At 65.1% G+C, this 27,458-nt stretch overlaps 3 protein-coding genes across 4 annotated transcripts in view; all 3 read right to left on the bottom strand.

The window, feature by feature from the left end:
- LOC117644276 (echinoderm microtubule-associated protein-like 2) overlaps nucleotides 1-16,754 on the bottom strand; it is a 30,351-nt gene extending 13,597 nt beyond the window's left edge. The window contains exons 1-2 of one of the 2 annotated variants that reach the window (XM_034383607.1): nucleotides 16,701-16,754; nucleotides 565-624 (exon numbers count right to left, since the gene is read on the bottom strand). In XM_034383607.1, coding sequence (XP_034239498.1) covers nucleotides 565-622 — 58 coding nt within the window. In that variant the 5' untranslated portion in view covers nucleotides 623-624; nucleotides 16,701-16,754. Of the gene's footprint in view, nucleotides 1-564; nucleotides 625-15,425; nucleotides 15,759-16,700 lie in introns of those variants that run through there. The other variant, XM_034383616.1, reaches the window with a different exon arrangement.
- Nucleotides 16,755-19,803: 3,049 nt separating this feature from the next.
- Nucleotides 19,804-20,394, bottom strand: LOC117643546 (cilia- and flagella-associated protein 61-like). Its single transcript, XM_034382489.1, has 2 exons — nucleotides 20,108-20,394; nucleotides 19,804-20,010 (listed from the first exon to the last, which is right to left on the bottom strand). Exons 1-2 carry the CDS (start codon nucleotides 20,252-20,254, stop codon nucleotides 19,804-19,806), a joined length of 354 nt encoding a protein of 117 aa, XP_034238380.1. The 5' UTR covers nucleotides 20,255-20,394.
- Nucleotides 20,395-21,430: 1,036 nt separating this feature from the next.
- Nucleotides 21,431-26,183, bottom strand: LOC117643553 (cilia- and flagella-associated protein 61-like). The gene is made up of 15 exons (XM_034382501.1): nucleotides 26,143-26,183; nucleotides 25,758-26,050; nucleotides 25,566-25,692; nucleotides 25,301-25,439; nucleotides 24,998-25,218; nucleotides 24,629-24,905; nucleotides 24,479-24,530; nucleotides 24,151-24,395; nucleotides 23,970-24,070; nucleotides 23,722-23,916; nucleotides 23,370-23,636; nucleotides 23,111-23,279; nucleotides 22,890-23,047; nucleotides 21,670-21,858; nucleotides 21,431-21,593 (listed from the first exon to the last, which is right to left on the bottom strand). The coding sequence occupies exons 1-15, from the start codon at nucleotides 26,181-26,183 to the stop codon at nucleotides 21,431-21,433; spliced, it is 2,637 nt and encodes an 878-aa protein (XP_034238392.1).
- Between the last annotated feature and the right edge of the window lie 1,275 nt (nucleotides 26,184-27,458).

Consider the following 27,458-nt stretch of genomic DNA (forward strand, 5'->3'; position numbering starts at 1 on the left):
AACTGTGAAAGACGCCCAGTCTTCAAAAAACAGAGTTCACTTTGGAGAGGCCGGTCTATGATGGATTTCCGGCTTGCACCAAATTGTTGCCTATCGAAAAGTTAGAGCAGCAACGCCGCGGCGCTCTGGCGGCGGTCGGGTCGGGCCGTCGGATCCACGATGACGCCAACGATGTCGATGACGTCGCACGGTGGAAATAAGAGGCCCTTACACTATAGGCACCGGTCAGGCAGCAGCTGCTTGAGGAGCTCGACTAGCTTGGCGTGGCTCGGCGCATCCTGTGCCCGGCTCGGCCGCCGTCTCGCTTGCTCTCGCTCTACTACTCCCTCCGAGGCGAAGGCGGCCATGCGGACATCCTGCTTTGCCTCCACCCGGCCCAACGGCCCAACCCTCCGCCTCGCCCCCGAAAACGATCACCTGCACCACCTGAGCCCCAGCTCTGTCTCGCCGGGCCCTCGTTTTCGACCCTGCTCGACAAACTGACCAAGAGGTTTTTCTTTGTTCACTACTGTAGGATGAAGCATACCCTCACACTAAGTGGATGTGATACTACATAAACCTCACCGCCTTGCTGGACCTTTCCCGCTCTGTCGCTCTGCGCGCAGTACGCCTCAGCATACATACCTGCAACAAACGAAACAAAAGTCATGAGGTTGTTGTTGTTGTTGACGCGACAGGCATTATCTGGCCGGTCAGCGGGCGACTCTAATCGCGGCGCTTTAGAGGCGCCAAGGCAGCCAAGGTGACGAGGACGAGGGCGGAGTGCCTGTCCGACATTTGTCCGACATTGTCCGCCCGCGGCTGTCACTGTCACACCAACGGGTGTCACGGTGCCACACCGATGGCGAAACAAAATGCCCGGCCTTCAGCATCGACCCATTTTAAAACGTCCTCGGGTCAAGTATCCCACCCTCCGTTGTTACATGGTTTTCAGGCCCTCGGTGGCTTACAGTGCCCTAGTGTCCACGGCGTGGCGGGTGGTGGCGGCCCGGAAGGCCCCGTCCGGGTGAGCCACCCAGCCGGTTGGGCGGGCTGCGGCGGGCTGCGGCCTTTGGCGCAACAAAGCTTCGCAAAGTCACCCCCGCGTCAGGAGCGGTGGCGCAACAACACCGAGAGTCAACTTATGGCCGGGAAATACCCGCCCGCTAGCTTTCTCCCGTGTGGCGCACTTGGAAAACTAGTGGCACTGCACCGGCCGCCTCCAGGTCGCCGTCAGGCGAGGGTCTCGCGTGACTGCACACTGCACCCCGGGCCGCCGCCACACGCGTCCCGCTGCACCCCGTGCACCCCTCCGCCAAGGTCACGGCCATTGGGGACTGCTCCGCGGCGTGCAACAGCGGGCTGATTTCCTGGAGGGGAGGGGGTGGTTCCAGGATGTGGAAGGAAATGAACTGCAACGACGCCAGGTTGGGAAACACGCCGTCACAAAGTGAACAAAGTGATGGCAGGTTGGCAAGCAGAGCATGTCCTTCCTCGCGTTATGTCAGGTCGACGGGCGCGGCGGGGCGCGGCGGCGTCCGGGGCAGGGCGCTGCCAAAAAGCCCCGGCAGAAAGTTATCACAAACATGTTACGTTACCAACATAACCCTGGACAAAGTATCTTTTGTCCAGGAACATAACACGAGGAAGGTCATGACACGACCCGCTTCAGCCGCTGCCCACCCGGCCACGCTTCACTAAGCCCCTGTCCAGCCGCGCGTCTCATAGTACCCCGCCCCCGGCATCATCATCATCACCATCACCCGTGCAAAATAAACGCGCCAATTTGAGAGGCGTAGACAGGCGGGGCGCTGCTCGTCACGTCGACAGGCAATCGAGTAGTCTGGCGCAGGTCCGGCCGAGGCCGCGGCAGGCAATCAAAGTAAAGCTCATTCCGTTTAATTGCCTTGCCGTTGGCAACCGTTGGCCGCGCCCGACTATTGGCGCCAATACAGTGCAGCGGCATACTGCATGGAGAGGCGGCGGGACGGGCGGACGGGCGGACGTTTGGCGCGGCGGCAGCGAGCTGCAGCCCGCCGGCCCTGACGCCCCGGCCTCTGCCCCCGCCCCGCTTCCCCGTCAGCGATTTAGCTATCCCGCACTTCATCCGGCCGGGTAATTGTCAATTTACGCGAGGTGGAGGGGGAGGGGCAACGCACCGCGGTGCTACGCGGTGCCGCCTCGACACCATTCATCGCGCGCAGTGCCCCCTGAGTGCAAGAGAGACAGAGCTCTGCTGCAGTGCGCGGCGCCCCGCCTCGCGTTTGCTGTTTGTTGCTATAACGAGACGAACGAGACGGGGCGGCCGGGGATCGCGGGCCGCGGCGGGCCGCGCAGGTGGACGTGGCGGGCTGCCAGCCAGGGCGCTCCTCCCCGCCCACAAGCAGTGCGTGTAGTGCGAGGCAACAACATGCACACACACTCACTCGGAGAAACAAAACACGTTCGGCTAATCGGACTAATTGGAGCTACACGGGGCGAGTCGCGCGCGCACACACGCACTCGCAGGGGTGCCGCGGTGACGTGGCCGATGACGCGACGGGGCCGGGGCGTCGCCGACGTCGCCGAGCCAGGACGCGAGGCGAGGACTCGCATACAATGAGCCGCGCTGCGCCCGCTGCGCCCTCCCGGGGAGAGCCCCGTTTGGCACGAACGCGTTGTTGGCCGGCGCGGCTGCGCGGCATGCGGCATTCCGGCCCCGCCAACTTGAGCAACGCGCGCACACCGCAGGGAAAAAGGTTGGCCACCCTGAAGGAGGAGGACGCGCGCCGCCGCCGTTTGCGCCGGCACGGGTTCGATTCCCGGCGCCGGCGCGCGAACATGCAAAGCGAATGCGCGGTTCGGTCCTGCGGCCGTCGTTACTGCTCACACTATGCCCAGGCACGTGCAGAACCAAACGCGGCGCGGCGCGGCCGGGCGAAGCTGACGAAGCTCGCCGCCAACGAGTGCTTTCATCTTTCAATTTGAGGCGGTTTGGCGCGGCGAGCACTTTGCGCCCTCGTACGAATGACAAGTCGAATCGATTCCGTCATCGACATGGCGCGGACTGGCTTGGCGCGCCAGTGTGCCCACCGCTGCACTCCGGCAGCCTGTCTCCCTCGCACTCACGGCGCGATCCGTGGAGCGTGCGACAGAGACAAGCCACGGCGCACTGTTGCGAATCAGAGCCCGCGCTCCGGATGTGCCCCACCAACACACCGCTCGTCAAAGTGACGGCACTGGCACGTCGTTGAAACAGAAAACTTGTTGCCCGCTCGGACTTCTTTCCTTGACAGGACTGAAAGGTGCCCTTGGTACGACGCCATTATGCAGGGAAGTCCCTGGCTGGCTCGGAGTACCGCCGTTGACGTGGTACTCCTCCTCGAGCTCCGTCTGCGTTCAAGTCTCCGCGGCCGGCCGGGCGAACGCACGCGCACGGCGCGGGGCATGCATGCCTGCAGGGAGGCTCGCGCTGCATCATAAACAGGCAGCAGGGAACAGGGACCCGCGACGCTCCCTAAATTTGGCGACGGCGGTGCGGACGCGTCGCGGCGCCGCGGCCTCCGCCCTTCCGCTCCGCACTTTTACGGACGCGGGCGGGCCGCGTGTTCCACAGCGTTTTGTTTCCGTGGAGTTTGCCCCCTCGAGCAAACTGGCCGCGGGGAGGCGGTGGAGCGCAGTGGAGCGCCGCGCTGCCTGTGCCGGTGCGCCACCGCGGACCGCGCCGATGACTAATAATAGAGGTGACAGGTTGACAAACACACGAGGCGCGGCGCCGCGAGCAGCCGGGCCTAGCCAGCCCCGGTCCCCTGTCAAACAATACCGGCGGAAAACATGCCACCGCGGCACCCAGCACCGCGCCACCGCGAAAACAGCGAGCCGTGAGTCGGGGAGCGGGGGGACGGGGACGCGCTTCGAGATGGAACCGAAAAGATTCAGCTACTATTTGCGGCGACCGAAGCGTAAAAGCAGCGCCGTCATCGCCGACCCCGTGGACCGGAAACGGCGTCGCCGTCGTCCCCGCCGTCCCCGCCCCGCGACGGCCGCGGCGACGGCAAGCTGCCCTGGGCCCCGTCGCCAACCCGCGCGTTAATCCTTCATCTCCACGGGGACGGGGAGGGGGAGGCGGGCAGCGTTTTGCGCGCTTCGGCCGCTTGAAGCGCTTCAAGCCGGCGGATGCCGCGGGGCATGGGGCACGCTGACTGCCCCATGGACTGGCCAGCCGGGTCGGGGCGGTTCTCACGAGGGGCAGGGGGACGGTCGGGACGGGGGAATCTCACGCCTCACCTATCCCGCCATTGATTCTCGGCTAATGAGAGACTTCCTCTCTGGCGATGACAGCCGCGGCTTTCCGTGCCGAATCCGCGCGCGCCGGGGCGAGCCGCGAGTAAAAGCGTGCTAACAAAGCCTCGGCTAGCGAGCCTTGGCTCGCCTTGGCTCCATTCCAGACCGATTCTCGCCGGTGCCGGTCCGGTCGGTTGGGGTGAATGGAGGTTGGCGTCCCGCGTCCCGTAGCTCCCCGTCAGCGTGCTGCCCTTCCCCCCGCATTCCACGCGACGCGGTGGCGACGCGGTGGCGACGCGGTGGCGACGCGGTGGCGACGCGGTGGCGACGCGGTGGCGACGCGGTGGCGACGCGGTGGCGACGCGCTGCCGGACGCGCACGCCGCACGCGACAAGGCCTTGGCACGGCCGGGCATGAATGGAGCACCGTGCTCAGGGGGCCCGACGGCCAGACGCACCAAAAAGACTCGCACAACAACGGATTTGAACCGTGAACTCGCGTGAACCGCTCGCGCGGCGGGGCCTCGCAGGAGAGACCACGCCCCGTGCACGTCAAGACAGAGGCCCGGATGCAGGGGGCCAACCCAGGCCCCACCCTGCACGCCCCGCGGCGGTGATGTCACACCACACGCCGCCACGCAGGGCTGGGCGCCGGCCCGACACACTGGCTGAGCAGCAACAGCAGAGGACCGGGCCGCTTCCTCCCAGCCGATCCCCGTGGATCCTCCTGGAGGCCCTGGAGGCCTGGACGGCCAACGTGACTCATCACTGCCACTGCGCGAGGTCGCCACGGCGGCGTGCGGCGCGTCCACCACGACCATCACGACGACGACGTCGTGTCCCCGCGGTGCGCGCACCACTGGACGTTGCGCCACGGCCGCGTGGTCCTTGGTCCTGCATGTCGCAAGGCGGCCGGGCGGCCGGCAACGAGGGCGGCCCAGGAGTACGATCCTCAATTCATCGCCGTGGGAACGGCGTTACCACACGCAATGATTCAAAATAAATAAACGGAAGGGAATGTGTGGCGATCCGAGGCCTTAAAGAGGACGACGGTGTCGCCTCTTCCGCCTCCTTGTCCTGCTCGAGCTGCTGGCCGCGCTTCGCTGTGCTTCGCTGTGCTTCCGCATGCAGTGCAGTGCAGTGCGCTGCCCGTCACGTCATTGTGCGGCACTGGCGTCCAGATGGATCGCGGCCGTCGGCGAGGAACGCCCCGGCCGTCGCGACGCTGCAAGCGCTGCGAGCGCGGCGCCGATCCACCGCGCCGATAGTGCTGACGCGCTGCGTGTTGCGCCGTCTTGCTAATCTGACCGCGATGCGGCACTACACCCCCGCGGCACGCCAGCGCAACATTTACAGCCGCGCGCGTAGCGTTCTCCACTCCGGCCCCACTGGTGGCGGGTTCGAATCCCCGCGGCGGCAGCGCGATCGCTCGTCGTCGTGCAGGTGCGAGTCGCGGCCGGGCCTGGCCGGGCCCCGCCCCCTGCTGCCGGCCGGCTGGCAGGCCGGCACGTCCAGCCCCAGCCCCGGCATTAGCAAGGTGCACCGCGAGGCTGTGGACGTGGCAGCGGCAACGTACGGCAACGTACGGCAACGGGACCCGAGGAGGGGCCGTCCAGTGGCGGCGAGGGAGTGTGCTGCTAGTTCGGGAGAGTTCGGGATAGTTCGGTCACTTGAAGCCGTGGGCACTGCATCATCGGTATCAATGCTGGAGCTGGTCACTGCCAGTCAACGCATGCTGTGAAGGCAACTGCTTTGCTTGTCCCGTCGCCGCGACCTGCCTACAGTGCAGACAGAACACGTCTTGCATACTTTTACTCCGACGAAAGTCTGAATTTGTCATACGGTATTTAACGAGGCAGGCGACTTTCTAACGCGTGCGCGGAATGCGCGTCTCTCGTTCCGTTTTATTTCCACGACATCCCATTCGCCGAGGCCGTGGAGGCCGTGTCGCCGAGGCCGTGTCGCCGAGCGATGGATCCGGGCGAAAGCAGGCGTGCCAACACTCGCGGATATTAAGATGATGATGGAGCGCTGCTGCTGCTGCTGCCCGGCCAGGATGCGCAGGCCGACCAACTCAGCAAAAAAAAAGGATAATAAATGGCGTTTGAAAGAAACCGAGCACCGCTCCAGGTCCTCGCTGATTGTTATGTTTATTAAACGGCAGGATCTTTTTGCTCCTCTCGTCGGAGAAGTGTACGGCGTGGAATCTAGTCCGCCGGGCCGGGCCTGCCGGGCCCCTCGGAGCGGCCGGGCAGCCCAGGCAGGCAGACCCCCCGCGAGGAAACACGGGTCGGCCGGGTTCGCCCGCACGTCCCGGAGGCTGGCTGGCTTGGAGGCTCATTCCGAGTGAGGAGCCCGTCCGTCTGTCTCTCTCGCACCCGTGCGGGACGCCCCATGAGTGCGAGCGAGACGGAGCGACGAAAACTGTGTTCGGATTCGGCCCGTGCTGGCTGGCCCCCGTGAAAGGCGTGAGAGGTGAAAGGTCCCCGACGACATGCCCTGCCGCCCCCCAGGCCGCCCCTTCCCCTCACGCCCTCACACCCGGCTACTTGCAGTGCAGGGCAGGGCGTGCACCGCAACACGGCGCCGCGGGTGCACCGCGAGTGCACCTCGAGAGCAGCAAGACCGCGTGCTTCATCACCCGCGCACGGTCGGCCGGGCCGTGGTCTCTGAGGCCGTCGTCGTGAACCCAGCCCCCCGGCCCGTCGGCCCGGTCGTCTCATTCATAGTCTAATAAATTCGCGAGCGCGGTTTTGAAACCGGAGCAGCCAGGGCGGCGCCGGGGCGGGACGGCGCGGCGTTGGGTCACACGCCGTGCTCGTTGCCGCACGCCGCCGGGACGCCACGCCGCCACGCCACGCGCCTTCAAGCGCGGTCCTAATTGAATTAACATGAGAGTCCTGCCGGTCTTGCAGGCACAGCCGCCAGCCCAGCGCCCCGCCGCCAGCTTCTCCCCGAGCGACAGCCCGGCCCATGTTGTTCTCTAGGGACGCCTCAGCGGAGCGATTTTGTCGCTGCGCCGTCGCCGTCCGTCACGTGGTGTCGCATTACCGTGAGCCAATCAGGCGCTGCCGTTCCGAGCCACCGACAGCGCGGCGCGGCCTCGGCGACACCCTACACTCGCTGCCCCCCCCCCCCCCCCCCAGTGACAAACGAGCGGCTGGACGCAACTGGACACAACTGCACGGCTGCTGCGGCTGCTTCCGCACCGTGCTCTCCTTCCATCCCTCTCGCGCTCACACTGGAGTGCTCCATGAGTGCGAGGGAGGCGGGGCGACGACTGACCGCTGCTGACGCGGCCGCGTCGTCGTCTTTCGCAGTAGTTTCCCGCGGCGATGATGGCGGCCGTAAACGCCGCCGCGGTCCGATCGTCGGCGTGGTCGTGGTCGTCGTGGTCGTCCCGAATTGGCGCTGGCGACTCCCTTTCTTTCGGCCGAGGCCGCCGCTGAGTATTTGATGATGGCCTGATGGCCCACTGGCAGTCCGCCCCGCCGGGGGTCCGCCGGTCCACCGCGGGCGGGGAGGGGGCCGCGGGGGCCGCGGGCACGCCGTACATGGCCACAACCCTGGTGCGGAGTGCCTCGACGTCGGTCCATCCCAAGGTCGCGCGGACGACGTCAGTCAGGAGCAGCACGTCGAGTTCGAGCGGCCATATCGGGCGGACGAGTGGTCACTCTAGTAGGCTGGAGTGACGAAACGGTGACGGCGGGTATAGTGTGACCACTCGGCCGGCACTGCATGGTGTGCTCGCGGTGTCGCGGTCATCGGCCCGCGGATGCACTGAACTGCGGGGAATGCGACGCAGCGGCGACAGCGGCGACACGCGTGGGACGTAAATTGATGGCCGATGGATGGGCTGCTGTGAGTCATCACGTGTAAACACACGCCGCGGTAACGCGATGCAAAGCAGGCAGCGCAGGCAACGCAGGCAAAGTGAAATGTTATGGCAGCGATCACACGGCGGCGTGCGCGCGGCGTGGCCGTCGTCCCCCGCGCCTCTATTACAGCAGCGCACGCCGCGCGCCGCGCACGCCGAGGAAGAAAAACATTCCCGATTTGATGCAGCGGCTTTCGGAGCACAAACACAGTTGAAGACCTGCTTTTACATTGTGACAGCACGGGGAAGTCCTGTGGGTGTTTTTGCGGCGAACGCGACGCCGCCGATGCAGTTGCGATTTGCATGAACCCAGGCTCATCTCACCAGCAGGTCGACGGAGCGGCCTGTCGCGCTCACTTTCTCGCCGAAGAATTCATTGGCCGAGTTTGCTTTTGATTTGAGGTCTCCCTCCGCTGCTTGGCGCTTGGCCGCGGCGGCGTGGCGCGCGTCGCCGACATGACAATCACCGAGACCGAGACCAAGAAGAAGGCGGCGGGGCGGACACAATGCGGCGCGCGCCGCGCTCGATGCTCCATTCGAAGGGCAATCGCGGCCGCGACGGTAATCGGTGATTGACGGCAGCGGCGTCCGAACGCCGCTTTCGTCGCTCTGTCTCTCTCGCACTGGCGTGGCGTCCCGTAGGAGTGCGAGAGAGACAGAGCGCTGTTCGGATCCAGCCCGCTGCCCCGGCCGGCCGGCCGGCGGCGTCGCGGCGCGCCTTTCAAACAGATTGTTCCCGGCGCTATCTCTGGAGGCTGATCGCCGTGCTGCCTCGCTGATGGCGCCGATGGGCCGAGTGCCGCGACGGCCGCGCCGCCGTGGGGACACACTGGCCCTCCACGCCGAGGCCCTGCACGGCCTGCACGGCCCGCTCAGTGCTTTCTCGCGTCGCCGCGCCGTTATCCGCGAGGCCCTTATTGTGTGCCAGTGCTGAGGCCACTTCCTGCTTCCTACCCCACGACGCCGAAGCCGGCCGTCTTCCTCCTCCTCCTTCTTCTTCTCCTCCTCCTCCACCTCCTCCTCCTCCGCGGCGTCGCGGCCGCAGCGTCGGCGTCGGTGGCTTAATTCGCCGGCGGAGCCTTTTTGCCCCTCCCTTTTTTCCGGCCGACGAAAAGCATCGGCCATTGGCGGCGACGCGGCGACTTGACAGTGGCGCGCCGTGTCGCCTACCGGAACCCAGTCAAGGTCATGCACCTCGCCGACCGCTCCGGGGCTCCGGGGCTCCGGGGCCCGGCCGGCAGTTATCGCCGAGACGAGGTTCAGGTCTTGAGGCCTGAGCGGCCGAGACCTTGCCAGACGCACTCCGTCGACTCCGTCCGACCCGACAGTGGTCTGTCTGGCGTAATCCCGACGCGGTGCTGGCGTGCTGGCGGTGCCCCGGGCGACGCGATGGGTTCTCGTTCCCAGCAGAGCGTTCCCACTCCGCCCGGCTCACCTCCAGACCGTCCCAAGGGGATTGCCGCTCTAGTCTGCCGCCTGGAAAGCAATACGCCTCTCCCCTGCTTCTTGCTTGCAGCTCATAAGATCTACCGGCTCGCGTTCATTCAACTCTTCCCCCGCGAAGGTGCATCCAAAGGTTAGGTTAGGTCAACGGCATTCGAGGCGGCGGCGTGTAAAACGGTGACGTAAGTTTTGGGGCGGCGCCTGTAGTGCCTGTAGTAGTGTGGCGGGCCATAACCGCGCCGCGCCCCGCCACCTTGAAATGGTTAGCACCGCACAAACCGGCCAAGCAGAAAGGCTCGCCGCGAAGCGAAGCAGCGAAGCCCCGCTGGCCGGCTGGCCCTCGCACTATGTACACGGCGCCAGCGTCGCCCCACACCGCCACGCCCCGATCTAGGCCAAGCTTAGCTTTGTCGCCCCCAGGCGCGGTGGCGGACATGTTCGTAAGTCCCGCTCGCAGTCCTGATGCGTCGCGTCCGGAGCGCCTGCGGGACTCGGCTAGGCAACCCGGCGGCACGCGTGTGCCCGCGTTGCCTACCGCCCGGGCGCCCCGGGGCTCGGCTAGGCAACCCGGCGGCACGCTTGTGCCCGCGTTGCCTACCGCCCGGGCGTTCCGGGGCTTCAGCTTTCGAAGGGCTGACCGTTCCTGTCGTCTGGTATGCGTGTGCGCGTGCCCCACCCAATGCGCCGCATTCACCGCTAGTAGGGGGCGTACCGACCAACAAGCCTACCGGCTGGGCTGGGCGCGGCGGGGCGGGGCGGGGCGGGGCGGGGCGGGGCGGGGCGGGCGCTTGGCGGGAGGAGACAATGCCGGTTGTAACGAGTTCCGACAGGACGTCGGCAGGCACTCCATACGACGACGACGACACAGTACCGACCGCGGGCGTGGGCCCCGGTTACGTATTCACATTGCTATTGGCAGCGTGCGGCCACGGCACGGCACGGCCAGGCACGGCCAGGCACGGCGACGGGTACCAGGTCGTACTGTCGTACCGCGGCGCCCGACAAGTACCCTACCGCACGGTACGGTGCTGCGGGTATTGTCGCAACGGCGCGGCCAACGAGGTCATCTTGCTCTCGTTGTCGTTGTTGCTGCTGCTGCCGGTGTGCTTGTGGCGGGCGGGGCGAGGCCGTGGGAACCGATCCGAATTGACACACCCTTTCCTTTCACCTCGTCGTGCGAATAGCGATCCGCGATCGGCGGGGAAAAGGGGGGGAGGCGTGGTACACCGCGAGGCCCCGTTGCCGTTGACGAGTCCATTCATGCCGACGAGAGACTAGACCAGACCGCCGCGGCGCGCCGCTCTCCCGCCCCGGCGGCCCTCTCCGCTGCCCCCGCCCCCTCGCCCTGGCCCCGGAGACTTGAATTAGGGAGCAGCAGAAGGCCAAAGGCCCGGCGCCCCAAAATGGAAAGCGTCGTCGCCGACCGCCGGGGTCTCCGTCGTCGGGGAGCCTCGCAGCCTCGCGCCGCCGCCGTGCAAAACAATTGCATTATTTTCCCCGGCGCGGCGAGCGGCGCGCGGGACGCGAGGGCGGAGCGGAGGGCGACACGTCTGAGGTGCGAATCTCGCGCGCTTCGTTTCCATCGTCGGCGCGCCGAGGCGTCCCACGCACCGCCAACAAGGAGGCAGCCGGCGAGCCACAAATTTGCGTGCAATCGACAACAGTCATAGTCCGCGGCCGCCGCATCGAGGCAGCGGCCCGCGAAGGACTTCCCAGCCGGCCTGCCAGTGTGTGAGCGTGTGTGTGTGTGTGTGTGTGTGTGTGTGTGTGTGTGTATGCATGTGCATCCCAGACAATAACGATATCGCGCCGAGGATGCGCCGAGACGCAGCGGCAGCGGCTCACAGGCATTCGCGGGGTCTCTGACCTGAAGATGGGAGTGGCGGGGCGTGGCGGCCTCGTCCTGCAGCTTAGCGCGCACGCCGTGCCGTGCCGCGCCGCGCCGTGCAGCACTGCTGATGAAGGGTCAGACCTTCAGACCGGAGCGTGCGAGCGAGCCGCGCGGGGCGGGCTTGGCCGCCGGCCAATCTCTTTTTCTTTCCAGAGTTTTCTTTCGCTCGCTGCTCTCCGCGCCGCCTCTCGTGTTTTTCTTCGTGTTCCGCCTTATTTCTTGGCATTTCGTTGCCCGCCATCATCGGTTCGTGGTGTCTGTGTCTCCGCCGGGCCGGAGAGAGTCATGCATGCGGCGGCGCGGGGCCCTTGCCGCTTCCTTCGGCACACATTCGTTTCCGTGCGGCCTACAGTGCGGCGTGCCTGCAGGTTTATGCAAATGCGAGCCGAGTCGGGGAGTCGAGTCCGGCACCGCTACTTCCTGCTCGCGCGGCTCGCGCCACGCAGCCACGCACCCCTCGCTATCAGGATCGGCGAAGCCTCCTCTCGCGGAATGGCGCTGGCCCGAGATTGTTTGCTATGTTCCCTTCTTGAAAATACGTGGAATAAAACGAAACGCGTCGGGTGTTGCCGGGTAGATGCCGAAGCGTGCCGGCGACCGCGGACTAGTACAACCACTACACTGCCTCGGCCCCGGCCTGTCCCGGCTCCAGCGGCTCCAGCGGCGCCCCAAATGGACTGGACTTCCAGTGGACTTCCCCTTCCTGCCCGAGACGTGCGCGCCGTGCGCCGTGCGCGGTGCCTAGGCGGCGTGCGGCGCCGGCACCCCGCGAGGCAAGCCCAGCAAGCCCGGCAAGCCCGGCAGCCGGTCTACATTTTACATACATGGCCTTCGTTCCTTCGTTAGCAGGGTGCGGCGGTGCGGCGCGAAGCGGCTCCGCTTACTTCTCGGCCGCTCTGCCGCCTGTTCTCTCCCACGAGGGGCCGTTTTGAAAGCAGGCGACTTTGCTTCTTCCGGAAACGGACGTTTAAAAAGCCAGTTCGATTCGGAGTGTAGCCCGCCCCCTTCCCCCGTAGGTCGGTCGGGTGTTTGTCCTGTGTTCTGCGGTTTGATGATCCGGAACCCGACGCGACGCCAACGCCCCCTCGGGGGGTCCACAAAGGGCCTCCGCTGCCCCCACCTCTCCCGCCCCTCCCGTCGGAGGAGGGGAAAGGGGGACCACCGAATGTCTGATTCACGTCAGGAATACACCCGTTGGGCCCGACAGGCATGCAGGCAGGCATGCAGGCAGCCATGCGCGGCGCGCCGGCGACCAGGGCTAATGTCCTTCCAACGGTCGTAAACCGATGAGGAATGACCCCGAGGCTGGCCAGGCCGACGTGGTGGAGCCCGCCCCGCCGCAGGACAGGGGCTCTCGCGACGCGTCTGCGACTCGGAGACGCCGCTCCTCGCACCGGTGGCGGCTGCGGGCACGCGGAACGGGGGCCAGGGAAGGGTTGGCGGCAGTTGACGTGGGGCGCACAAATTGTAACGACTTGCAGTGACTTGAGCCTCAGTGGAGACGGTTCAAAATAAGCAGTCCCCCGCCCCTCGCACACACACTCACACTCACAGGCGCGCGCGAGCAGGGCGGTGTGTGGTGAGGCCGGTGTCGCGTTACGACCGGCCCGCGACCGCGAGGCGATATCCGTGGGACGCGAGTGGATATCGCACGCCGCGGCGCCGCGGCTGAAACGTGAAATGCAGCCCGACGCAAGACGCAAGACCGTCCCGGCCCGCGTCGGCCAAGTGGCTGCTGCCCTGCAGGAGCGGCTGCAGGAGCGACGGAATCCCAGCCCGCGGAAGGCACGGCGCGGTCCTTGACCGGCCGGCCGGGCAGCCTGGCGTCCTGGCGCACGTACAGCAGCTCCAGCTCGCGGCCGCGCCGTGCCGAGCCCGGCCAGGCGGAGGGCCGAAGCCAAGCCGGCCCAAGCAGCCAGGCTCCAGCGGCAAAGCGGCAAAGCTCCAGTAGACTCCAGGGACTTGGGCGGCGGCGGGCGGGGCGAGCTGGCGAACCCAACCCAACCCAGCTCCTGCAACGCCCTGCCCTCGGCATACCCGATGCATTCAACCCGGGATCCGAAAACGTCGGTGTGGCTTTCTCTTTCCGCCGCCGGCATCCAACGGGAACCGCCTCGGGCACTGCTTTGGCACGACGGGCCGCCGAGTGACGAGTCAGTGACGGGTCGGGGTTATGTCAACCGCTTCCGTCTCTCTCACACTCCCTGGCGGTCGTGGCGTCGAAAGCGACGCGGCATCACGACGGCGTCGGGTCCTCGACGTGGTGCGGCGTGGGAGCCGCGAAGACGCCCCTATGCCTGCTGCACACTGATTCTGTCGCGCTCACAGGGCGTCTCGTAGCGGTGCGAGAGAGAGACAAAACGACTCTTCGGAACCGCTCGGCTGCTGAGCCTGAGGGGGGTGTGATCCGACTGAGCCGACGGGAACGGTGCGGGTACCGCCGCCGCGGTCCCCCCGCGCCTCCACCACTCCGCCATGCAAGCCAAGCCGCATTCCACTGACCCACAGCCATGTCGGCATCGGCAGGCGCGGCTAGGTGGCCACACTGTTTTTCCGCACAAAGAAATGGCTGCATTCGGAAGGAATGCCGGGCCTGGTGCAGCCTGGTCGGGTGGAGGTTGCAGGAAACGCCGCGGTCGCGAAAGCGCGGTGCGCGGCGCGCATCCCGCGGCTCTTGCAAACACAAAACACAAAACTCGACGCCGAGCCCTTCCCCCTCGCGGATGGCCGGACGGCCTGGCCGATGTCGTGACTGTTCCGCGGGGCCGCCGGGCAGGGCAGGGCCGGCAGGGCTGGGGCTCTAGCCTCGCTGAGGCAGCGGGACGCGGCGGGACGCGGCGGGACCACAACAACTACTGCTGTGCCGTCAGATGATCGTCATTACCTCACGCATCACCGACCAGCCCGCCAGCCGCCGCCAGCCCGGCCTGCCCGGCCGACGAATCCTCGGAGAAAACAAAAGAAAACCACCACGAAAAGACGATTCTGGGCAAGCCGCAAGCCTCCAGAAAAATAAAGTTTACTCCCCAAGTTTATTTTTGAGCTTTGAGGACTGAGGAGGATCTTTGCGGCAGAGGCGGTGTCCTAATTCCGCCTGGAAGTGTTTCAATTTATCGTTCGGACTTCCCTCTCCTCTACGGGACTTCCGCGTCCTGGGCGGCGAGGGTGGCCGTGTGGCCGGGGGGCTCGGCTCCACTCTCGACCCGCGGCCACGCCACGCCACGCCGCGGCCCGGTTTCGTACCGGTCTAAAGAGAACGGCGAACCTTCCCTTCTCTCCGTGTCCCTCTCTCTCTCCCAAGCAGCCGGTTCTCGCCATCCCTTTTCCTCTCCGGAGCGATGACAGGAATGCACCTCGGCGGCCTGCCTGCCCGCCTGGACTGAGGCACGATACCGCGGCGTGGTTTTTGTTGTGGTGCCCGCCGTGGCCCCGCCGTGTGTGGGAACGTGAACGGGACGCGTGTACAGTGCACGGCGCGTACAGTGTAACCGAGCACACCCCGGGGCACACGGCGCACGGCGGGCCGAGGCGCGGGCCCGCCCGCCGTGCTGCGCGGCGGCCAGCCGGCGTCAAGGTACTCAACTCGCAGACGAGCTCTGCTCAGGCAACGCCGCCAGGCCGCCAGGCCACCGGGTACCCGGTCGAAAAAGGCCGCCACCGGTTCAGTTCGTCGGATCCGGGAGGCGGCCTCATCATTCATCGAATGCGCAGGGGAGGGAAGTCCAGGCTGTGCAAAGTGCGCTGCTGCGCACTGCTGCAGTCGGCGAAACTTGACCCCACCAGGATTTCGAATTGGCAGGCTGGCGCTGGCTCCGCTGCTCCGCTAAGCAGCTGCTAAGCCTCAGATAGCGGCACTGGGCCGCACTGGGCTAGCCGCCGGCAATCTGCTCCCGATAGCGCCTGCGACACTGGGACACCACACTGCAAACGCGCGGCGAAGAGTCGGAAGCGGCCTCGGCCCTTGTGTGCTTACCCATTTCTGACTTGTTGGCGTCCTCTTCATCCCTGCCGTTGATCCGCATCGTCGGCAGACGACGGCTTGGCCCAGCGGGATGCCCAATGAGCAGCGCGGGCAAGACGGGCACAGGGCTGCCGACGTTGCCGCTCCGCGTAGGCTCCACCAGGCTCCACAAGGCTCCGCGCACAAACCGGCCAAAGAGGCGACGGCCGCGGCAACGCCGTGCCGCCAGTCACTTGGGACTTGCAGCCACTCACACACTGGCACAATCACTTGGCGCTGCACGCTGCTCACTCAACACACGCGGCGAGACGGGCGACACTCGCGGGGCGGGACGTCGTCGCGACGCCTGGCCTGCCTCTGGCCTGCCTCTGGCCTGCCCGGCCGTCCGTCGACGCGGAGGCTGGCGGGGGCTTGACCGGAGGGGGCGTAGGGGCGGGTGGCGCGTCTGTCACGCCCTGATGGAAGTCCAAGAAGGCCAAGACGGCGGCGGCGTATTTTTATCCACGCACGCGCGTGCGAGCGCGTCGGCGGGGCGGCGGGCACGGCGACGTCTAGCGTCGCGGCGCTCGGCGGTGGGGAAGCGCGCTGTACAGGCTTCACGGGGACCAGGACCTGGCCGGGGATCGGCACGCTGGTGACTGGCGCGCGCTGCGCTGCGCTCTCCGCCCGTTCTCCCTTCTCCCACCGCACCGCCTCGGCCCGGCCACGCAGAGCGGGGCGGCGGCGGCGGTAGAGAAAGGCCCCCTCCACCGCCACGCCGGCGCCGCAGCCCCGCCGGCGGCCCTCCGGAGTACTCCGGATACCCCCACCCCCGCAGCGGCCGCAGCCCTCTTACTCCAGAGAGTGGACGCAGGTAGGCCCTAGCGCGGCCCGCGCGGCCCGTGTCCGTGTGGTCGGAAGAGAGAGGCCCTTCAGGAAGTCTACCAGGACCAGAAGCAACGCCAAGCCCGCCGCATTCCCTCCCCCACCCACCCACATGGCACCGGCCCGCACGCACACACAAGGCGTGTGCCAGTGCAAACACACACACACACTCACACCAACAAACAACCGGGTGCTTGCGTGATGAGGCCTCCCTCTTCGCACCTGCGTGGTCCTAGCAGTGCCCCCTCCCCCTTTTCTGTGAGCAGGTGCGCGCCGACGCACGCGACGGGGACGGGGGGCGACTAGGGGCGACGCGCCACGACGCCGGGCACTCGACGTACGACGACGGAAGCCCCCTTTTTTTTCGAAATCTTGTCGGCAGCAGCTGCGGGATTAAAACACACGTCGTGTGGCCTTACTTACGTGTGACAGAGGAGGAGAAAATCAAAGAGCCGCAGCAAGCGGGCCCTTGACAGTGTGACGTGACCCTGACGGCCGCGTCTCTAGGCAATTGATTTGTGGCCACCGTTATCTTATCTCGTCCCTTTATTCGATGTGATTGACAATTTCATGCAAGGAAGGACTTCGGCCTCCTTTCCCGTGCAGGCGGCCAAATGTCAGTATACGCTCTTCTTTACCTACTACCTCATATACACACATACACCGAGGCTCTGCCCCCGCCCCCCGGAGTGTGTGATGTGTTGACGGAAACGCGCGACAGTTTGTCGTTCGTTTCCCACGGCGGCGGTATGGTTCCAGCAGCAGTCCCCTGGAATCGCCTATCGCCTCCAGCGAACGCGCTCATGGCGGTGCTGGTGCTGAGCCTCCACCCCTCGCCATGCAAGTTGGAGGGCGTAAAAACTTTTGGCGGCACGATGCCTACACTGTAGGCCCAGCGTGGCAGTGACGACCAACATCAGTGTGTGGAAAAGAGGGGGAAAGGGGCTGAGTTGCCTCGGTGAAATTTCAAACGTTTCTCGGAAAATTACTTCAGAATTCGTTTTGTAGAGTCGAAATTGGGCGGTGCGGAGGCAAGTAGAAAACGGGGAGCACGCGCAGCCGCGCGCACGCATGCCAAATGAAGCAGCCCGCCGCTCCTCGGCTCCGTCGGGTACCGGCCACACCTTGACGGAAAACTTGTCCAACTTGATTAGGATCTTCACAATGTTCGGCCGGTCGGTTGGCGACCGCGTTAGATTGGCCGCGGCCGTGGCTCCACTGGCGGTCACCTCATTTTGGCCGGCGGCTCGCTAGGCCACGCTAGGCCACGCGTGTTCGGCCACCTGCGTGCGGTGCGGTGCTGCGCGGTCGGTGGCTGCGGCCGGACGCCATCTACGCCATCGACGCCATCTGCGGAGGTCATCACGCCAGCGGAGCGTCCAGTGCCCATTCGGAGCCCAGCCTCCACTCGCCCAGAGGGGAAAGCGCCGTGTCAAAGTCGTCAATCAGTGAATCAGTCGCTGGGCATGACCGCGGCCTCCGCGGCCAGCATGACCAGAAATCGGCATAATCGGCACCATGAACCGACCGGGGCATCTGGCGAGACGAGTCGCGGCGAATTGAGAAAAAAACATGAAGAGAGAAATGTTACTGTTGGTTGAGGAGAAAACAGAAGTGCTGCTCGGAGGAGGGACTCAGAAACTGCTGCGGGGATGATGAAAGTAAACGAGATGCACGCTTGCCATAACTTGACACCGATTCAGCATGTGTGTGAGTGTGTGACGCCGACGGCTGCGCCTTGGCCGCGCGGCACATCGCGTCGCCAGGGGAAAGCTGAGCCCCTAATGCCCATCAAGTGATTCTCCTGTCAGGATTTGACTGCGAATAAAATATTGCAGTCGTCGAAAGCGCCAGCTACCGTCGGGGAGCCTGGCCAAGAGTCAAGTCCGAGATAAGCCCCGTCACTCCGGCTAGCCCGAGGTCCAGGAATCGTCTTTGAATCGACGGATGACGTCGGTCGGTTTGTAGTCAATTTCCAGACCTTATGGGGGGTGACTCGACGCCGATGAAGATCATTTTCTGGCAGGGGAACAGGCGCCTCGCCTCGTCCTCGTCGTCGTCCACGTGCCCTTCGCATTGGGGGGTCGCGGCTGTCCTACAGCACGCCCTTCAGGCCTGCCAGGCCTGCCGCCAGGCCCTACGCGAGGTCGCAAAGGTCACAACACCCATCCACCTCGCACCTCGGCGTGCCGGCGTGCCGGTCACACGGGCGCCGCCAAGCCGCCAACTTCGCGCCTTCCAAGTTGGTTCGCGGCCTGGCTTCTCGCCTTCGTGCGGCCGCCCATTACCCCACGAAAATCCGGAAATCCCGGCCTGTCGTCGCGGTCCTCGTCATGAAAACGCCAGCGGCCCGTGCAGGCGGCGGCCGCCCCGCCGCGATGCCAGTTTATTTCGCATCGCAATAACGTTCTGCATGCCGATTCCGAGCGGCGCTTTCCGTCGCGCTGTCTCCCTCGCTCTCCTTGGGGCGTCCCGTGGGGGTGCGAGAGAGACAGCGCGACGGAGGCACTGTCCCGCATTGGGTTTGGCGCTACTTCCAGCCCTCTTGGGACTCCAGCAGCTCGCGCACGGCCTCCCGCACTTCGTGGGAGAACACGTTGAAGCCGTGTTCGCGCAGCAGCTTGGCGACGCGGTCCTCGATGGCGCGCTGTGCCCCGGACTCGGACCACTGCGAGCGGAGCTCCACCCGCTTCGCCGCGTCCAGCTGCGGCCAGAAGCACGGCGTTGTTAGCCAGCTGGCGCCAGCGCGGCCAGAAGCGAGAGCCGTCTGCGCCTCGCCGTATAGGCAGCCCATCGGGCACCGCCTCACCGGGTCCCAGTTGTTGCTGCGCAGGGCGGCGATGACCGCGGGCACCAGGCTGCACGACGGGAAGCCCTGCACCCAAACGGACAGCGTACAACGAGGACGACAGAAACACACCACCTGTGGCCTCAGAACCCGCAGACGACGCGGCTACGTACGAATATGGCGTCCAGGTCAAGCTGCCGCTCGTTCATCCGGTAGGGGTCACGGGGGTACACGACGCCCATCTTGTTCGGCGAGCTGAGCACGTTCAAGAAGTCCGCCACGTCGCCCAGGCCGTCCTCGTGCTGGCCGTAGGCCGCCACCATCATGTCCAGGGGCACGGGCTGCGGCAAGATCCATCATCGTCACGCCGACCCGACACGGGCCGCGGTACGGCCCGGCGCTTGGCTCCGCGCTCCGCCCCCACCTCCACGGCCAGGCAGTCCACGCCGCGGACGAAGCCCTCGGCGTCGACGAGCAGCCTGCAGAAGCGCTCGTCCCCCGGCTTCCCGGCCTGCAGGGGCCGCACCTCGGCCGGAAGCAGCGGGAAGGGGCCCGGGGCGCGCACCCTCAGGAAGTGGAGGACTCCTTGGCCTTGGCCGGGGCCCGGCGAGGGGGCGGGCAGCGCGCAGCCCAGCACCACGGCGGCCGTCAGCGTCGGCACCATCTCCGCGTAGTGCCAGTAGGGGCCCATCACGGCGCGCACGGCCTGCCCGATCTGCGGGACCGGCTGGTCGTAACTTACTCCAGGGACGCCGACGGCGAGGCCTCGCCACTCACCCCCTCGCTCTTGGTGGACACGATCCGCGGGTCGGCGGGCCGCAGAACGGTGCTGGGCGTCTGCGAGGACCTGGAGCTGGCCGTCGTGCTGCTGGTCGGCGAGCGCTCCAGGATGTGAGCGCGCGCCTTCAGCAGCGGGTCCCACAGCTGCTGCATCCGCACTGCCATCTGCGAGCATCATCATCACCCGCTGTTAGGCGCCCGCGAAATCTGACTGAATCTGACTAAATGTTGCAGGCGGCCGCTCCGAGTGTGTTGTGCTGACCTTGTAGCCGACCTCGAGGGCGCTGTAGTAGTGGTGGTCCATGTCGGCCGCGCCCAGCCTGCGCTGGTAGGTGGTGACGGTGCCGCCTGCCTGGATGAAGGGGTCGTTGGTGCGGCCCAGGCGGTCGATCACCAGCAGCCCGTCCATCACCAGCCCGCTGTCCACCAGCGCTGCCAACACCCGACCCAGTGCGTGCGCGGAAGGCCTCTTCCATCGGACGTTTTCTAGCAGATGCGCACTGTACCTGCGAAAGTGACCGGGTGGATGGACCTCTGCTGGAAGGCGAACAGGGCCAGGCAGGGGATGGACAGTGGGGCCATCTCGTCCAACGTTTCCTCGGAGTCCTGCATGGTAGGCGTGACAACAAACCGAAGCCAGTGAGGCTAGAGGGGCAGACCAGCCTCAGCTTTACCTTCTTCCTGACGAGGTCGTGAAGGCGCTTCAGGCTGGCCCCCTGCTTGGGCTTGAACACGACGTGGGTGGCGAAGGCCGTGTCACCGCGGTTGGCTTGGCCGACGCCGTCGACGCCGTCCTCGCGGCGCTGCAGCAGCCAGTCCGGCTCCCCGCGGATCCAGCCCTGCAGCTCGCACCCGCGACTCAGGCCCACCCCTGACGCCTCCAACGAGGCCAGCACCGCGGCCTCCACCTCCTCCTCCCCGAAGCAGGACGGCAGCCTGGGGCCCTCCTGAGCGGGCGAGTTGGGGTCCACGATGTGGAGGTCTTCGGCGGCCACGCCCCAGTGCAGCAGGCCGGCGGCGAAGCACAGCACCTCGGGGCGCTCCCACGGCCCGTACAGCACCACCTTCTCTGCAGCGCCGCGGGCCGCGCCAGTCGTTAGCTTGCCTCACTTCGCACTGTGATCTTACAGCGGACTACGCACCATCGCCGCCGAAGGTGCTGTTGGCGGCCGGGTGCAGGAAGGCGAGCGCCTCGCGGACGTCGACGTCCCCGTTGATGAGGAACACGTTGGCGGGCGCCTCGTCCGTCTCGCCGGTCCCTCCCTGACCAGGGTGCACACTGTAAGCGGGTCCGGCGGTCGCCTGTGCCCCCTGGTCGGCGACGTCGTTCTGCGATGCGAAAAAGTGTCGGGCCTGCTGTCCTAGGAACGTCGTTCGAGGCCGTCGGCAAAGACTGACCACCGTCTCCGCCGCCGAGCTGGACATGTCCTCCGAGGAGGCCTCCTCCTCCACGGGGCCATCGTCGTCCTCGCGCGGCGTCATCATGCGCACCGATGCGGGCTCCGCCGCCCTGCAGACAAGGCTCTGGGGTTTGCCTCCCGGTGCGCGGCTGCGCGCGATGTTTGACCTGGTTTCCGCAGGCGCCTCACCCTATGGAGGCAGGCCAACCCTTGCCGGTCGGGTAGTGCTTGCAGGGCAAGTCCTCCTCAAGGTCGAGCTTCGGCAGGCAGAACTGCTGGCCGCAGAACAGGAACAGGTAGTCGTAGGGCAGCGCGGTCTTGCCGTCCACCTCCACGATCCTCTCGGCCCTGTCAAAACATTTGGCCTAAATGACATGACGTGCTTGGGGGGGGCCGCGCAAGGATTCGAAGCCAGTCCACTGACCTGTGGATCTTGGTGACCATCCCCGTGACCACGTTGACCCAGGCCCCGAGCTGCAGCCGCGCCAACTGGCGGTAGTCGTACCGGCCGCGGTGCGGCAGGAAGCGGTCTGCCAGCGGCCCGAGGTCCGTCTCGCCGCGCAGCCCGTGCGCCGACACGAGGGTCAGGTTGTTGTAGCGCACCTCCGGCGCGCTGCAGCGGTGAGAGCGAGATGAAGCCGGCGCGGATGACGTTCAGAGCAACGCTGTGGCTTGCCATAGTGACGCCTAAGGGAGAGTGGGGTAATTCCGGACACGGGGTAATTCCGGACACTTCGATTTTCACTGGGTTTGAGTGAAGATAACTCAAAAGCCCGCCTAACAGAGGAAGATAATCAGTTAAAAATGATAATTCCAAATCGCCAAGGTAGGAGGTCAAACCGTTTGGCTGTGGTCGCTTCACGAATTTTGAGTACCATCAAAAATAGGCAAAAGCTGCATCTTTCCCCCGTATTTCCATGTACTTATCGTACCTTACCATCAAGTTCAGTCCCATGACTAAAATTCTATCATATTATATGGTCTTCGGACTTTACTTTGGCGTTTCGGGAGTGCTCGTATGGCTCGCCGTTTTCTTACAATTGAACATCAAAGGTTTTCACTACCTGTGGGGTAAATCCGGACAAGAAGTGTTATTTTCTTCAATTTCCCGCATTATATTAAGGTAGTGGGTTCAAAATTGTGGACATGCATCCCCACCGTTAGGAAGGATAAAGAAAGAACGAAAAATAGTATTGCACCTATGTTTAAGAGCTTTACTCAAGACAGTGTTGTCAATTTAGGGGTTTTGATAGAAACTATTCCTTATAATATGCTTTGAGTAATAATCAAACACTTCGCAGCAAACAGTTCGCAGCAAATGTCCTTGTACGCCTTCTAAAAGCATGCCTGTCATCAAAACAAGCGAAAGTAAGCTCGAGTAGTGTCAAATTTTAAGGTCGTCCGGAATTGCCCCATAGGTCGTCCGGAATTACCCCAGGCTGGGGCAATTCCGGACACGTGCAGGGCTTTTGTTAGGCGCCTATATCTCCCTAACCGTTGCTGAGATTTGGCTTTCATGTATATCATTGTGAAGGTAAAGGTCCATACTTTACTCTCCTGTAATAACATTTGACCCAAGAAGCATATTCAAGCTCAAAGACCGAAAAGAAAAAAAGCGTCCGGAATTACCCCACTCTCCCTTACCTAAACACCAGCGTCTCCAGGAACGACAGCGCCGTGTCCGAGGCCCCGACCACCACCACCCTCACGTTGACGGTGGCCTTGGGCAAGGCGACCAGCCTCGGCGTCGAGAGGAACAACGCGTAGGGAGGCTCCCTCCTATCGGACGCCGACAACGGTTCCTACAAGGCGTTTTCAAGTCTCAGCCGATGGAACTCTTTCCGCGAGCACTTCCATGAACTCACCCCCTCCTCGAGCTGCTCGACGACCACTTGGTGGAGTCCGTTGGGCGGCGGTCGCGGCGCGACGGGCATCAGCTCGTCCAGGATGGAGGGGACCGCAAGGCACGGCAGCGTCGTCGGCTGCTCTGCCGCGGCGGGGGCCTGCTTGTGCAGGAACAGGGGACACGCCTGCCTAGAACCAGCAGGCAGCAGGCGTGGGTTCGAATACCGCACAAGCCTGGCCTTTTCTCCTCCCTTTCTCGCGCCCCGCCCCTCCCCTCACCCGGCGCGGGCGTCCGCCACGTCCGCGTCCTTGGCGGCCTTGTCGTCGGCGCGCCACAGGTCCGCGCACGGGTACAGCGTGTAGTACAGGAGGGTCTTGGCGCTGAGGCGGTGCAGCTCGCGCAGGAAGAGCCCGGCGCGCTGCTGGAACACGGGGCTCAGCAGGCAGACGCGCAGGCCGCCGTGGTCGGCCTCCCCCAGCAGGGACACGTCCGCGAACCGCCCCACCGTGTAGTGGCACGCCATGTACTCCCAGTCGTCCTCATCGCTGTAAACCACAACAACGGAGGGGTTTTTCAACATCTCGACGTCTGCAGCAAGCCCCGGGCGTGCCGCGACGGCCGCGACGCTACCTGATGACGGCCAGCCCCACGACCTGGTCCTGCCAGCAGGCGACGTAGGCCTTGAGCCAGCCGCTGTGGTCCTCCTCCACGCCGAGGGCGGCCTGCACCTCGCGCAGCACGAGCCCCAGGCTGCGCTTGAGCGTGCGGATGAGCTGCAGCACGTCCTGCAGGTCGGCGGGCACGGCCTCGCGCACCTCCAGCTCCCTGCGGGCAGCAGCCAGGCCTTGGGGGACGCGCCCAGCACGCCGAGGCTCTACTTGACCGTGGTGGCGACAGCTACCCGATACCCGAGCACGGCGGAGCGGTGCGCCACGTACAGCTCCTGGTGGAAGTGTCTCCGCTCGCGCGGGGCCACTCGCTGCGCCACCACCAAGACCACCATGACGTCAAGAGCAGCGGGGAAGTGAAAACACTCCAGGGCGTTTGCGGGGAACTGACCACGAAGTTGTCGAGCAGCGGGAAGGTGGGGAAGGCGTGCGGGACGGCCAGCGTGCAGTAGTCCAGCCCGGAGAAGATGCGGAACGCCTCGGCCAGGAAGTCCAGCGCGAGCCTCTCGTCGAAGAGCTGGTCGATGACGAACAGCTCGACGAGGAACGCGTTGGCCGGCCCCCGGAACTCGGGCAGCAGCTCGATGACGCCCTTGTTGGCGACCATCATGTCGGAGCGCGTCCGGACGCGGACCTCTGCGGGGAAAGGGGAAACGGCCGAGGTTGCGTTGGCCATTTGCAGTGTACTGCAAAGCGCCGACGATGGGACTCTGCCTTACTTTTCTTTCGATGGAACCTGAAGATGCGGCCGTCGTCCGAGTCCATGGATTCCTACAAGAACTTTGAGTAAAGCGCCCGGCCCGGCCACGCGGCCACCGGCCACCCGGAGCCCTACGTGCGCGACGGTAAGCTGCCGATGGCAAGCTCACCGTGTCCAGGGAGGAGGACTCGGTGCCCGCCTGCACGTTGGCCCAGGTCACGTCGGCCAGCCTGTAGGGGTCCTCGGGCTCCAGGCGCTCCTCCTCGGTGAGGCTGATGGCGGACAAGTAGTGCTCGGCGCCCGTCCAGCGGCGCCGCTTGCGCTCCAGGGCCTCTTCCTTGAGGCGCGCGGCGCGTGCCGCCAGCCCCTCGACGCGCCGGGGCCCCGAGGTGGACGTCCCGGAGGACGAGTCCTCCTCCAGCGTGGCGGGCTCGTCCGACTCGTCCCTGTCCGACCAGAAAGGGGGTGGCAGGGGCTTCCTCGAGATGGACTCACCGGTGCACCCCGGGCCGGCGGGCCGCCGCACTGCTGCACTCACGCGGCCTGCTGCGCGGTGTGCAGTGCCTCCGCCATCTCGGGCCGCGGCTTCACCCAGCCGGCCAGGTTGAGCACGTCGCGCGTGTGCGGCTGCCGCAGCCCGTAGAACGGCAGCAGCTGGAAGTGCGCGTTGAGCAGCGGCAGGTTCACGTTCGAGTCCAGCACCATGACGCCGATGACGGGCACGCGCATCTCCCAGGCCTGCTTCACTTTGGTCTGGCGCTGGAGGGGAAGGGCAGAAGCTCCAAGCTGGCCCACGACTTTGACAAGAGAGTTGGACGCAGACCGGCCGCTCGGCCCTCACCTTGGGCCCCTCCGCCACGATGATCTGCCGCGACTCCGGGTTGGAGATGAGCTCCGCGATGTTGAAGTCCCCGTACAGCTGGCGCAGGCGGTAGGCCTTCTGGTCGAAGATGCGCAGCAGGTCGTCGTTGTCCTCACAGCTGCGGGACGAATGTGGCCGACGTCACTCTCGGCACGTAGCTCTGTCTCTCTCGCACCAACGCGCGACGCCCCGTGAGTGCGAGAGAGACAGAGCGACGCGAGGCGCGATGCGTACTTGGTCTTACACCGCGGGGCGCAGGCGCAGCTTCCTCACGAAGAACTCCCTGCGGCAGATGAGGAGGCTCTGCAGGTTGGTGGCCGTCTTGAAGCCTTTGGCGAGCTCCTCGTCGAACAGGCTCCACAGCACGTCGTCTACAACAGTTCCCCTTTACACCCGACTCAACGTGGCACCGGCCGTCACGAGGGACACTGCTCACTCTTGGGCGTCTTGGCGGGCACCACGAGCACCAGCTGCTCCAGGGCGGGCAGCGTGACGAACACGGAGTGCAGCAGGAGGCGCGCGCACGTGAGCGCGTAGCGGTCGTGCCAGAGCAGCAGGCGGACGTGCATGGTGCGCGCGGGGCTGAGCTGCAGCTCGTACAGCGGGTTGAGCCACTCGGGGCTGGCGGAGGGGTGCACGCCGGGGCTGGGCGGCCAGTTGGACAGGCACAAGCACGCCACCAGCTCCTCCCTGACGTTCAGCTGCGACAGCGACAGCACGCCGCGCTCCCTGCGACCAGACAGAGACAGGCTATCGCGAAAGACAGAGCGACAAAACGAATTTTCTCCGATTGGCTGGCGCTGGGCCGCCTCGCCGCTTACAGCATTGAAGGGATGTCCTCCACCTCCCCGAAGATGGACATGACGTCCGTGTTGGCCAGCTCCAGGATGCGGGGCAAGTCACAGGGCTCGGTCGGTCGCCAGTACGCTATGGGGGGTTCCTCTCCGACTTCCTGTGCAGGGCGAAGCGCGAAGCCGCCAAGTTGAGTTTGCGGACCGTGCTCGCGTTTGCTGTCGCAGCAGGCCGCCGTCGGGTACCTGCGACGGCGAGTACGAGCCGCTGCCCCGCGAGCTGTGCACCGGCGTGGACAACACCGACGCCCTCGCCCTCGCCGCGCCTCCCTGAGCCGCCACCGGCCTGCCACCATGCTGGTCTGCGGCAATGGCGCGGAAGCGGTGCTGCAGCTCTCTCTCTCGCACCCACGGCACGCCCCATGAGTGCGAGAGAGACGGCGAGCGACGACAGCACTGTTTGGAATCGACAGGGACTCGGGCTCTACGCACCCGCGGCCGGCGGAGCTGCTCTGCCTGGCGCCCCAACGCGGACGCGGGATGTGCCCGACGGATACCCCGACGGCCGCGGGGCGTTGGCGGCGTTGGCGGTGACGCTGGGCGCCGCGCTGGGGGCCGAGGCCGAAGGGGCCGACCGTGGCGCTGGGGGCACTCGGCTGTCGGCGTCGGCCAGGCTCGGCGCGCTGGACTTCCCTTGTCGCGCTGGCGTCCCCGAACCGGAGGTGGACATGGCGACAGGGGCCCGCAGGGGCCCTGCTAAAATATACACCTCAAGTATTCTTGTTTACGTCGCTGGCCGGGCGTCTAAGTGGCCCAACTGTCACCAACCTGTGGTAAATATCAGGTTTCGTTCATAAAAGTGAAACGAATCTGCTATTGAGGGACACGCTTATTCTTGGAGTGAGATGTAGTCTCCGTATTTCTGAATATAAAGGCAAACCGTGACACAGTTTCGTTGAATAAAGTAAGGTTGGCCAGATATTGAATTTCTGTTTCGAGAGACTTTCAAACATAAACCACACTTGCTGCTCGTTTGTCTTCCTGCTTCTTTTCTTTTCTTAACCCCTTTATCTTCATGGTGACCAAAATTGACCACACTTTCAGCAGGGCGCCGGCGTCGTCACAAGCACGAGAACGAACCCAACTTTTTGTTTGGAATTTGGCTTGGCAAATGAAATTGTAGACAGACAATCTGTTATTGCTTTATGTAATATCCTCCAGACACTCTGAGTCTTTTGGTCCTTCAAGCTTAAATATAAAACAGAAACAACACCTTTTTAGCCTTCGGCCGTCCTAACCTAATCTAGGAGTGAGTCGCCTAACCCTACCGCCTATCGTCTTCCCCC

This window comes from Thrips palmi, unplaced genomic scaffold (genome assembly GCF_012932325.1).
Source record: "Thrips palmi isolate BJ-2018 unplaced genomic scaffold, TpBJ-2018v1 HiC_scaffold_1, whole genome shotgun sequence".
Lineage (NCBI taxonomy): Eukaryota > Metazoa > Arthropoda > Insecta > Thysanoptera > Thripidae > Thrips > Thrips palmi.